At 30.4% G+C, this 14,005-nt stretch overlaps 1 protein-coding gene across 2 annotated transcripts; it reads right to left on the reverse strand.

Annotated features, from left to right (window-relative positions):
- Nucleotides 1-3,287: 3,287 nt before the first annotated feature.
- LOC140453010 (uncharacterized) lies at nucleotides 3,288-11,186 on the reverse strand. Of its 2 annotated transcripts, XM_072547314.1 has the most exons (6): nucleotides 10,953-11,186; nucleotides 10,577-10,750; nucleotides 10,377-10,478; nucleotides 10,119-10,262; nucleotides 9,811-10,037; nucleotides 3,288-9,113 (listed from the first exon to the last, which is right to left on the reverse strand). In XM_072547314.1, exons 1-5 carry the CDS (start codon nucleotides 11,015-11,017, stop codon nucleotides 9,926-9,928), a joined length of 597 nt encoding a protein of 198 aa, XP_072403415.1. In that variant the 5' UTR covers nucleotides 11,018-11,186; the 3' UTR covers nucleotides 3,288-9,113; nucleotides 9,811-9,925. The 2 variants fall into 2 exon arrangements, with proteins under 2 accessions (XP_072403415.1, XP_072403416.1); XM_072547315.1 differs by lacking the exon at nucleotides 10,577-10,750.
- Nucleotides 11,187-14,005: the final 2,819 nt, after the last annotated feature.

Below are 14,005 nucleotides of genomic sequence, written 5' to 3' on the forward strand. Positions count from 1 at the left end.
GGGGATGCTTGAGTTACGTCACCAGAGTACACAAGGGGCCTTATTCTTGAATCGAGAGAAAATTTTACTCCCCACTAAGCTAACTCGCTTTTCTACTCCATCATAATTTCTCTCGATTTTAAAAAGCTGTATTCTTGAATACGGGGAGTAGAAAGGAAAAGGAATGAGAGAAACTATGAACAGTGTTGCCGGGTTTTCGATGAAAATTTTAACCAATCACAAAAGGTAATTATTGACAAAAGACAAGATACTGTCAACCATCAACCTGATCACTATTCAGGGGGGTTCAACTTCAATCCGTAAAATGTAATCATTGAATTACTTACAGAACACACCACCAAGCGCTATTTTCGATAGATTCTGTAGATCACAAAACATTATTAATGTTTTGTGCTAAAATAACTGTCGTCTGTCGACTCGAATGTCGAATATTAATTGATGTTGATGACTAATGATTGTTTAGTATAGGCAAAGAATATAGACGCTTATAGAAGAGCAGTTCAAATGGGCGATTTGGTTACGGTTTATACTTTAAAAGAGGGTGGCTGCATAAACTCACAGCGTGGTGCCGTGGCCGTCGGCTTAAAACTATCATGAAAATTTCATAATGAAATATGTAGTTAGGGGGAAGTGGGAAAGGAGTACGAACGGGTAACTTTGCATCTACGCCTAAACAAATTTCGATGCCATTGATTTGCAAACTGTCTTTTTTTTGTTTTTTCACAATAAAATCTTTATTTTCAATATATTAAATTGTTAAATTTTTAATTTTAAAACTTAAAAATGTATGATATTTACAATATTCAAAGTATTTATTTTTTTAATTGTATAACTTTGAATTAAAAATTGGTTTGTTCCAACACAACGAAAAACCGTCACATAACTTTTTATTATACTGTTTTTCTGCCCAGAAATTAACGAAACAATTTTAAAAAATTTCAATTTAAAAAAAAAGTATTCAATGAAACTTTTTACTAAATTATGAAATTTTCCATTTCGCCAAAACTTCCATTTCATCCATAATTTTTCAATAACAACAAAAAGCATTCCTGATTTATTTTTGAAATAACAAAATAAACTTTAACAGTACATTTTAATGAATAGTACCTATATGTGAAAGTTTTTACGCTGTATGGGTACTATTTAATCTTGTTTTAAAATAACAACTAATAGTATCTAAAACATAATTTTCACAATGAATGAATATTGGTGAAATTATTACAATATAGTCTTAAACTGATTTATACTTAAGATTTGTACATATTTCAATTAAAAATTTGAATTATAATAATTTTTCTAAAAAGATTAATTTATTAAAAGTTAAAATAATATTATTTTCTTTAAACAATTTTATAAAACGCAAAAATTTAATCCTATTCTACGACCACGCGGCATCTACATATAAAAATATCTAAACTTGCATTTATTGCCCCACTCTTTCATATTTTAGAAGCAAACCGCTCCTTAGTGGTACCACGTGCAACACGTGCGTTCCACTCGTCCCACTTTTCTTTATCTATGTCACATCTTTTGCTATGCTCAAAAATAACAGTGAAAAATTCTTCTATAAGCGTCTATATTCTTTGACCTAACCCTCAATTTTAGTACAGAAATGTCATGAATGACATTTCTCTCAACATGTTGGATGACAAGCGTCTATTCATACCTTATTACAATTCGTCTTCGATGCTCGCGCATCCATGTAATGTCAAATATTTTATTAGTTTATGCCTGTCAGAGGTTTGTTGTTCATAAAATTTATTCCTAGATAAGGTTCTGATATATGATTTAATTCGTTTTTGTGTTTTGTAATTATTGTAATTAAAATTTATTGTTAACGTTTAATTTTAATAAACTTTATTGTTAAAGTAAAGTTAATAATTTAGTTTAGAATTTCAGTTTAAAATTTTAACCAAAGGGATAGAATATAGTAGTAATCAGTCTTAATTTAAATTTTAAATATTTGCAACGTACAGAGGGCACAATAAGCCGAGTTCATGTTAGAACAATTGCGATTTTATTTTCATGATTTCCCAAGTCGGCGATAAAAAAATCGAACACAAAACCATAGAAAACATTCATAAAAAAACAACGTAAAAATGTAATATCAAAAATTGCGGAAATCGCAATTGAACTTTTCTAGTAAAATCTAGGCAATATTTTTAATCGCATATTTTCTATCATTATCGTTCTAACTCTGATTTAAACGAATGAAATCATTAAGTAGCCTGTAATTTCAAAATATTAACAAATCAAATCTGGTAAGTATGTATAACCTAATAAAATATTTGACATTACATGGATGCGCGAGCATCGAAGACGAATTGTAACAAGGTATGAATAGACGCTTGTGTTGGATGGAGGTAGCGATCAATGACGTATAATATATAGACTAAGCGGTCCCGTATTCTCGCTATATAATCGGGTGTCCGAAAGATCTCCGCTCAAGGTTGAAGGTATGTTTACCAGAACAGCGGCGTGCTCATTTATATTTTAATGACAATAATTATTTTTTTAATTAAAATTAAATATTTATAATTTTTTTTTGTTCTCGTCTATAAGAGAAAAAATTATTTTTATAATGTTTGTAAAGTACATTACCTGAATTTTAATCATTTTACCAATAGGAAATATTGAAGTTTTGCGTAAAGATTAAAAATTCTAATTTTTTAAATTGTATTAAGGACTATTAATTATTATTTAGTGTGAAGGAAATTTTGATATATAAATCTAATCAGTTTTGCATTTCCATTAAGAGTTGGAGTCTATTTAGAGAGTCGAAAGATGGCTGGAAATCTATAAATAGTAAGGAAAAATTATATCACTTTTAAATCAGCTGTATTAGGAAGTGAATGGCATCTATGGGTGATTTTCTTTTTCTAAAGCCGGGTTGATATTGCTCTAATGTATTTTCGGTAATTTATCTATTTCCCAATATGCTTGACAACATATTGTATATGGTCTATGTGGTGTTCAGTAACATGATTCCTCTGTAGTTACTTATATCTTTCTGTCTCCTGTTTTTAATATCCTTATTAGATGACCCTTTCTCCACTCCATCGGTATATTTTTTGAGTTCCCTATATTCTTACTAGTTTAAGAATCCGGTGCATCAGTTCGTCTCCTCCATTTTTTATTAATTCATATCTCATTTAATTCATGTTTCATCCGTTCCTGGTGTTTTTCACTGTTGCAATAATTTCTTTGTATGTAGCAAATTTTGAAGTTTATATTAGGGAATTAGGAAGGAAATTAATAGGTTACTTGAGTGCAAACAAACAACAAACTTTTGAATTCTAATTTTGTATTTTGTTGTAATGAATTAAATACAAACAAAAAAACATCAAATCGATTATAAATTTTTAACAAAAACCATACAAAAGAAATAATCATAAAACATTTTGCAAAATAATTAGTAGTTTAATTAAGGCATTAATGCATAACTTAATAAATACTGTTTCATTTATTTTCTAAGATACAATATGTTATAAATAAGTTGTATACCAAAGGCATGGATAACTGTAATGGTGGAGTGCATATACAAAATAGGACAAGATAATGTCCTGCCTAAATCGCACAGGCCGATCAGTCTTACATCATTTTTGTTGAAGGCAATAGAAAAAATTCTTGATAGGCATATTAAGGAAAGACACTTGGGGAATCATTTTCTCAATGGCAACCAGCATGCATATATAGAAGGAAATCAACAGAAACATCAGTCGACGAAGTAGTTCAGAAAATCGGTCACTCAATTAATAATGGAGAGAAGATACAGAAGGTACATTTAATAATGCCCTGTCAAATAGATCCACTATCACTGTGTGTAACTGGATCAAAGCAATGCTGGAAAATATATTGTTGAATAGAAGATTCTCACAGAGGTGCAAGGAGAGATTTTGTTCAAAACAGCTAAGGGGTGCCCACAGGGGGAGTGTTTTCTCCCCTCTTCTGGTCACTCCTGGTGGATCACTTGATGTCGCTTCTTGACGCACACGGAGGAAGAAGTACATGCCTAGAGGGATGATCTAGTAATTATGGTAAGTGGAAAATATGGTAATTTTCTATCCAGCACACTCCAAAGAACATTAAATATCCTTAGTAGGTAGCACGACATGGAAAAATTCTCTATCAATCTTAGTAAAACATCTAGGAGTAATATTAGATGTGCAGCTTACATGTAACGCCCAGTTGGAAAGAATAACCAACAAGGCAAAGGTTTCACTTTCCACATGTCAAAGAATATGTGGGAAAACATGGGGTTTGAAACCCAAACCGATGTACTGGCTATATATGACTACAGCCAGACTTATGATTACGTATGACGCACTTATATGGTAGTTTAAATAAAAACAAAAGACCACCAAATAGAAGCTGAATAAGCTTCAACGACAAGCATGCTTAATCATAACACGAGCCATGTTGACTACCCCAACTGCCTCATGGAGGTCATGCTTGATCTCTCTTCATTACATAGGTATATGGATGGAGAAGGATGCGAAGATAAGGTGGATAAGATGTTAGGAAGCAGGGCAAAAGGATACCTGGATCAAATCTGGAGAGATAATTAAAAATTACCTAGATTTGGAAATAGTACCAGATACAATGCAACCTAAATATAATTTCTAAAAGTCGTTTACCATCCTCTTTATAGGGAGGTACAAAAGGGATTTAAATAAAACAAATCTCATAATGGCAGATCAATGCTGGTATACAGACGGCTTTATCCTGACAGTGGTCTTGCGATTTCTCCCACATAGAAATTGTTGCATTCACAGAGTATTTTATAAATGCAGTTCTTTGATCTCCCTTGTACCTTGTTAGGTTTGGTTTTGACAGGATAGATTTCAGTGTATTGGTTGTTTTGATATACTTATTAACTATCTATACTAACTAACTATATTACTAAATCTTGTTCATGAAGAAACATTAGACATCCTTGAAAAAATGGGTGGACCAATTGAACTTTTTATAAGGCGGTATTATAAGAACAAAAAGAAGGCTTAACAATAAAATATGTTGTAGAATTCAAGGCATTTGCTCTTACACTCCATTTTTATTCGCCTTCTGCATATAATTATGTTAGAAGGACATTTTAATAAATGCTTTCCTCATACTAGAACACTCAGTAGGTGGTTTCAGAGTGTTGATGGTGAACCTGGATTCAATAAAGAATTTGATGTTCTTCGTTTAAAATCTATGAACTTTGAAGCACCATTTGTATGTAGTAGAATTATGAATGAAATGCACATCCATCAACAAGAGTGGGTTCCCGAAAGAAACAAATGTTACGGATACATTGATTTTGGCACAGGATCAACTGTATAAACATTAAGGAAAACAGCGCTGGCTTTTTTGCTAAATTTTGTTAATGTTATTAAGGTTGTAAGTTTAACTTTTGATGGTGCTCCAGTGAATTTGAAAATGGGTTAACTAACGGTTAGGTTGTAATTTGAACCATAATACCTTAAAAACTACATTTAAACACCCTTGTACAAATACCAACATTGTCCAGCATCGTAATAATTCTGATATCCATTTGATTAAATTGTTTGGGAATACTATAGGTGAGAAGTATGATCATGTGGATAGTAATAATGACATTTTAGCATGGATATATTTTAAAGAATTAAACAACTTGCAAGAGAATGAACGTTTTCATTTAGCTAATAAATTGCGAAGCCAACATATTCATTTTCATAAACAAAAAATGAAATTAAACTTTGCTTCTCAATTATTTAGTAAAAATGTTTCAACTGCATTTGACAGTACATGTGTCAATGTACAATTGAGACACATAGCAGTCGAGACACATATTTCGAAATAAAAAAAAATCCTATAAAACCTATTGCAACTAGGAAACAAAAAACCATTGGGTTTAAATAATTTTAGAAATAAAGACTTTTAAAAACAGCCAATCACTATAAGTAATTTAAAACTACATATAACTGGTAATTCAATTTTAAATTCTGAGAGATAAAAAGGATTTTTAGATTTTAAAATATATATCGCAAGTTTGAAAATTTTTGTCCAGGCTTTAATTATAAGCGAAATTTTAAAATTCTTGCCATTTTATAAATGCGCTTTTAACATTTTATAATGTACTATTCCGCTTGTCCCGTTCATTAGGGATGGTACAAGCTATAGTTGTACATGTTTGTATTTATATGTGGTTAAAAATAAATAATTAATAAAACATATATTCAATAAATAAATTTAAAAACTCGAACATCGAAGTAAAAAACTTCTGTTGTAAGTGGTATATTTAATTAAAAAATTAAATTAAAAATCCAAATGAATTATAATAAAGTTCAGAACGTTTTCGGATTAATCAGTCCATCTTCAGTGAAGCTAAAAAGCAAATTCCACTCAGTTAAGAAAAACGTTAAGGTAAAATTATATCTGTCAAATGCAAAAATGTGGTTTAGATTACTTACTTGTGGAGTACTTGCGTAACTAAACGCAAAACAAAAACAGTAGATGGGTTTACATTGAAGAAAACATACTTAAAAGTATTAAAATTATACGGCAAAATGCCGACGCAATTGAATTACTAACTGGGAATCATCAGTGTTGATTAACTTCCCGCTATGGGATTTTACTATCGACTTTCGTAGAATTGAATTGACAACTAGGATATAACATGTGTTTTTTGTTTGACTTTCGGATTTACAATACCATGTTTCAACGACTGTTATGAATTAGGCGGACGTACAAACTTCGCATGGGCGGTTGCCACGTCTGTCTTTAAATACAAATAAAACTGTTTTTAACAATAAGTCCCTACCCGAAGTAAAATATTTCTACATCCGAAATTTCGTACGGGAGTTTGCCTACTAACTTGAGATTCCGCAAGTAATAAATTAAAGGTAAAAAGTAAAAAAATAGTTATAAAAGAAACTACAACTACATACATCAACTACATATAGGTTACTGAAACCTAAAAAAACAGATACAACAAAGAAGTGTAACGATACGGAATAGAGCTTTAAATAAGGTGGGCATAAAAATAAACAAGGTAAAATCAATAGTGATTTTACCTTGTGTGGAATGATCTTTTCTATTCATGTCTAAACAGTATCCTTTTAGTCAACAAACTTCTCATACGATTCTGCCTATCTACATCTAATTTTTTTTTGGCTTCATGATGAAGTCTTAGCGTGAAATACTTTTTTAAAATTAAATTTAATAATTGAATGCAATGATTGTTGAGTAGTTCACTGTCATAAATGTGATCACCAAAACTATCCATGATGTCACGAGGCAAATTATTCATTGTGGCGTTTATTAATTTATTTAATAAATTTTTTGAACTACTTTCAATTTTGTTTATATACATTCTAAAATTTTTCTCTGCCTCCTTGCATATTTTTATAACTAAATTCGAAGCATTAGTTAAATTTTTATATTGTTTTACTAACTGTAATTTTGAAAATGTTTCTTCACTTTCTAATATTATTATGCATTTTGTACATTTAATGATTTTTTTAAAATTTCTAACTATAAAGCCAGAAATATATCCAATTACATCTTCTACATAAACACTTAAATTTAAAACATCTTTTTGAAAATAGTCATGCTCATAAAAAATTGTTGTCTTTTGTGTAAAATCTTCTAAATTTTCTTCTATGTTTACTAAACTAGTAATAGGTTGTGCAGATGTTGCGGTTAAAATGCCAACATTATTTATATTTTTAACATTCCCTGTATTAGGTCCTGATATTTCTGTGTGAATAAGCAATCTTTTAAAAGCTGCTTCAAATTGTCGAGCAGTTGGATTATTGTTATAACCCCCTTTACCCCTTACAGCCCCAAAAAATAATTCTAAATGGTCTTGCGACAGTTTGTAAGAAAGTAAATATTTTAAATATTTTTTTTCTTTAACCAAAAGATTAAATAATCCTTTCAAACTTGCGATATTTGAAATGAAACCCAAAAAACCCACTTTTCTTTGTGAAGATATGATACTTATATCATTTAATTTTAAATCACATATATACCTCTCAGCCATTTTTAAATATTCAAAAGTTTCCTTCTCATTATTAATATTTAAAGAATTTTTAAACGAGTATTTAGAATAATATGTCATACTATTAAATATATCAAATAAATTATTAAAAATCATGATAAATTCCGAAGTAGCTTCTGAATTTTTAAATTGACTAAAGTTTTTTTCTTTGTTACAATATGTCAAAGCGTCTGCCACACTTTTACTTAGGGTTTGAACAGCTAAGTTTACCCTCATCTTTTCCTGTCCCCATCTCAAATGGCGATACCTCAATTTATTGGCAGAATGTAATTTTTCATCATATTGCAAGTCAACAAGATTTTTTAAATACTGCCATTCAATTTTTTCATTTTTTACGTTACTCAAAACAAATGTACCCATACAATTACGAACCAACTTAATCATGTGGCACGCATCTAAAAATATAAAAACTTTCTCCTTAGTTATTGGATGTAGAAAAAAAGGCTCAATATTTGTTGCAGATATTTTAGCACCTAAAGCATTGGCCATTGATAAATTGTTGGCAGCACCATCAAAAGTTAATGAATAGACTTTTATGCCTGAATCATAAATAAAATTTAAACAAAGATTTACTAAGGATGCTTTTTCTGATCCACAAAAACTGTCAATTAAAAAATATGCAACTGGCACTTTAAAATTGTCATTTAAGGCTACTAACATAAACACCAGTCACCAGTGCCTCTTTTGCTTCTGGTACATTATCAGATTCTATATCTGTACCAAAATCTACATAGCCAGTAAATTTTTTTCCATCCCATTCCACTTGCTTACGAATAGACATTTCATCCAGCACTAAATTACACACAAGTGTTTTATTTTGCTTCCCTGCTTCTTCAACTTTGTTTTTCAAAGCATTTAAAGCTTCTTTGGAAAATCCAGGTGCACCATCAACAGTTTGGTACCATTTTGTTATGGTTGATGGGTGTGGTAATGAATTATTAAAAGCTCTTCTTACAAAATCATAGGCTTTTGCTGAATAAAAATTTAAAGTCAGTGCAAATGACCTTAATTCTGGAGAATATTTGGCACATTTGGAACCCTTTAAAAATCGTTGAAACAATGCTTTGGCTGATTCTGGTAAAGAGGCCTAAAACAATAAAAAATAAAAAAATAATTATAAAAATAAAATATAATAATAATTTAATTTTATACAGAAGTAAAACACTTAACATTTGTATGTAGGTATAAAACATTTAATTTAAAACTTTTTTAAAAAGTGTTGTATCAAAATTGACACAGGTGCATTACATGACGTTTTCGATCTCATTCAGATAATCCTCAGTGCCTGCTTTTGTAATTGAAAACACTAAAAAAATAGCTGTGACATCAATATATGGTTTTACATGTTTCAAAATTTAAATTCTAATGTGACCATATGTCGATGACATTGGATAAAGATTTAATACTTAAAGAGCAACATGTTTCTTTGCTCGACTTAAACATGTGATTCTTGTCAGTTAAAACGACAAATACCAACTGGCTGAGGTGACAGGAAATATAATTCAAGAAGAATTATATCTTCACAGTGTTAGCTTCAATTACAAAAGAAGGCACTGAGGATGATCTGAACGAGATTGAAAACATCACATTATGCACCTGTGTAAATTTTGATGACACTTTTTAAAAATGTTTTAAATTAAATGTTTTATACCTACATACAAATGTGAAGTGTTTTGCTTCTGTATAAGTTTTTTAAACAATGGTATACAGCCAACTACTGGGAGTTTCCCATTAATTTTTTAATTTAATTTTGTTCTTTATGGAATATGTGAAAGAAAACTTACCAACAACACAGATTCAGCATTTTCTGTAACATACAGTTTTTCTTTTAATGATTTCACCAATGCGTTTAATGTTGTTGCTCGTTGTTTCCATCTTTTGGTAGATTTTCTTAGGGTGTCAATTTGTGTATTTTTTTTTTGTTATATACATGTCTACTGATTCCATGTACCTTTTTCTTTTTCTTGAGCAGTCCAAGTCCGACATGGAAAAATCCCCCACATAATGCTTCCTAAAAATAAAATGATTAATGAAAGAAAAATTGCTTATTCAAGTTTATAATAATGCAAACGAAAAATTAAATGAATTTTACCTCTTGTTAATTTTTTTAGCTACTAATTCTCTATCTGCAGCATGCCCTTCGATATTTTCCTTGCCCAAGAATTCATCAGTTTCTGAGGCAGACAAAGTTCGTTCACTGCTAGCAGTTTGTGTTGTTGAGCTGCTGGATATTTGTCTGAAAAAATATTTAATACACTTTGAATGTAACACATTGCAAATATAAATTTGAATTTGAATAAGCTTAAAATATGATTAACCTGTATACAGTTGGTTTAGAATTATTACATACCTTCCAGTAAGAAATTCTCTAGTTTTGAAATTTAAATTGTGGCTGTCTGATGGACTAGGACAAGCTTTAGTTCCTACCACCTCTTTAACATCTTTAGAAGACCTGTATGCAAAGAGAAAACAATATAGAAGAAACAATAAACAGAAAATTTATATAAATATTAAATACCAATGTAAAAATTTAATAAAAGTATTACCCACCTTGGTATAGCTAATGGTTTTGCATTTTCTTTTAGAGGAACAAAGCCAGATTTCGTGATAAGATCATTTGGATCAAAATGATCACAACAAATACGTGACCATCTGGAAAGCTTGTTTTTATTTAATTGTAATATGTTTATCCAAATTTCTTGTTTTTCTTCCCCAAAAGGAAATCTATGAAAAAAAAATTAGTAAGAAAAATTCTATGCAACGATTTTAATAAAAAAAAAACAAAAAATTTAATGGAAATTGTTAGTATTCAGTATAATGCATAATAATTTATTTATTTATTAAATAAATAACAACTATAACGCCTCCACTGGCTATCACCACATAACCTAATATTTATAAAACATACATATAAAAAATAACTTACTTGAAAAGTGATAACGTTTCGCTCTTCGAACTTCCGCGACCACAGACAAGACACTTAAATGGCATTTTACTAAAATAGTAGGTAAATGACTCTTAAAAATTTAAAATAAAATTTGCTTGTCACATAAAATATTATCTAAACACACAAAATGGCGAAAATGAAAATATTTTCAAACACAACAAGATCAACTTCGTAATGCTTCGTAAGAAATCATGAACTTCGTGCAACTTCGTATCAAAACAATAACAAAGGTATTTCATGTTGCGGACACTTTTTAAAGCGTTCACCGAGTCTATATATTATACGTCATTGGTAGCGATACATTTTTACGTTACGCTACCAAATTTGACAGGCCGCTCCGGAAGTAGCGTATCGGTAGCGGTTTGATTTTGCAGACTTTTACTCAACAGTTGTGGACTGTGGAGCAGCTCCGTCTGCTGAACGCGCCCAATGGTAGAGCCACAGCTGACATGACCGCTCCTTAGTGGTACCACGTGCAACACGTGCGTTCCACTCGTCCCACTTTTCTTTACCTATGTCCCACTTTTTGCTACCTTTCAAAAATAACTGAAAAATTCTTCTATAAGCGTCTATATTCTTTGGTATAGACGTGGGTAGAAAGATATTATTTGTTTTAGTTAAAAGTGGTGTTAGATCAAGGAATATCGTATTTATAATTAGAATATTGAAATATCATATTTGGGATTAGAATATTAATTGTTTAGTTAAGGCGTGGTATAAGGATATTTGTTTTTTTTTTAAGTTAAGTTAGAAGTTATTGTTACATTAGGAAATTTCATTTACTACAGCTGTTTAATATCCAGGTATGTAATATGATTCTAATAATATATAATCAAATATTAAATTACCCTAGTTCGGTTTGGGTTCTTGGATATATTTAAGTGTCCTACCCTGACTTAAAACTGCTGAGCCATCTGGGTTGTTTTGTTCTAATACAGTTTTGTGTCTTAGTCCAAAACTTTGCAACAATCATAGGTAAAACTTGATAGTTCCAGTTCCGAAATATAAAAACTCGTTTAAAAATATTTACTTGAGTAATTGTATCCCACATTAAGTTATAGCTTTAAATGTTTTAGGAAAACATGGGGCCATGGAACAAAAAATGTGCCATAATGGGATGCGAAGATAGGAATTCACCACGGCACAGGTTTCCGTTGCCTAACAAATTTCCTGATCGTTTTAAAATGTGGTTAGAGACCACTGGTAACTCGACTTTGATGACGAAAGACAAACAATTGATTTATAGATCGGAAAGAATCTGTGATGTACATTTTGCAGACCATCACAGAGGGCCTAATAGAACACTTACAGTGTTTGCAATACCCACAAAACGTTGTCCTATAATATCATCATCACCTGTTGAAATACTTACTACTTCTGGTCAAAGTAAAGATGTTAACTTTCCTTCAACATCAGCCAAAGACCATACATATTTGATTCCAACTACAGTTTGCCAAAGTGCAGAGATTCATTTACCGTCAACATCATCTGCAGTGACTTACGAAACACCAAGCACTTGCTTACAAGGGATGACAAGGAAAAAAAATGTAAGTAATATTTAGATGTTAATAGTTACAGAAACTAATTGGTAGTGACCATCTTGGTAACACTGGTAACTAGAAATGTGTGATTGTGAGAGGTTTTATTTTCTAAATATTGTTTATTGAAATCTATGGTCTTTATTTAGTTAAATTACAACACATTTTCATCAATATACTTAAATGTGTTTTATTAATAAACTATTATGGAATGGAATAATGATATATATCCTGCAAAAGTATGTCATAACACAGAATAATATTAAGTACCTACTAAAAGTATAACACAGAATAAAATTAAGTACCTACTAAAAGTTTTTTAATTTTATCTTTTGGTTTATATTAAACATTGAAGAAAAAAACAAAAATTTGCTGCACAAGTGTGTATGGTGAGCATATTGAAGAAGAGGTACAATTTTTATTTTTTGGTAGTTGACATTGAAGTATATTTGTAATAAGTCTATTTGGGTTAGGCATTTTGTCTTTAAAATTTTAAAATGATTTCTGGTGATGCTGTAAGTGTGAAACAAAGTACAAAATTTACAATAATCTCTAAAGACTTATTCATATTTTAGAGAATATTTGCGTGGCTTTTTGGACAAATATAATTCAGAAAAAACCGACCACAGGTGGGATTTGAACCTAAGGATTACCAGGTTCAAATCCGTAGTGGTCAGTTTTTTCTAAATTATCTAAAAAATTATCGAAACAAGAAACCTATGTTGTACTTATTTATATTAGTAATAAAAACATTTTGTTTCAGTTTCATTTACTTTGCTCAAAGAGTTGGGAGTAAACAAAACAAAAAATCTCACAGTTAGGGAAGCAGCCTTATACAATAGAGCGAAAAAAATTAGTAACAGTTTTTCTATGTATAAAAGAAGAAATCAAAGTAAAAAACGTTTCACTATGGAAGAGACTATTAATAACATGACCAAAGACCTGGATCCCCATGTAGCAAATTTTTTAAAGTTGCAAATAAAAGCCTCAAAATTTAAACCAAAAGGGCGACGGTACAATTTGGAAGAGAAAGTTCTTGGATTGATTTTGCAGAGACAAAGTCCCAAGAGCTACAAGTTATTTGGGAAATTATTTGCAACTCCATCCAAAAACACTTTGAATCATATGCTCAATCGTATTCCAATTGATGCAGGAATTAATGAAACTATCTTTAGAAACTTAAAACAGAATGTAGCCAAATTGAGTAAACGAGATAAAGTATGTATTTTAATGTTCGATGAAATGGCTTTACAACCACACTTGGACCTAAATGCCAAAAATAGAGAATTTGATGGATTTGTAGATTGTGGTGATGAAAGAAATAACAAATTTGCTGATCATGCCCAAGTTTTTATGATAAAAGGTGGGTATATGTTTGTAAAATAAAGAGAGTTTATTATTATTATAAACTGTTCAAATTTTGATTGTTATATACAGTCAGACATATTCATATGTTATGATATCAAGAATTGTAACTTTGCATACAAATTCAAT

Source organism: Diabrotica undecimpunctata, unplaced genomic scaffold (genome assembly GCF_040954645.1).
Source record: "Diabrotica undecimpunctata isolate CICGRU unplaced genomic scaffold, icDiaUnde3 ctg00000568.1, whole genome shotgun sequence".
NCBI lineage: Eukaryota > Metazoa > Arthropoda > Insecta > Coleoptera > Chrysomelidae > Diabrotica > Diabrotica undecimpunctata.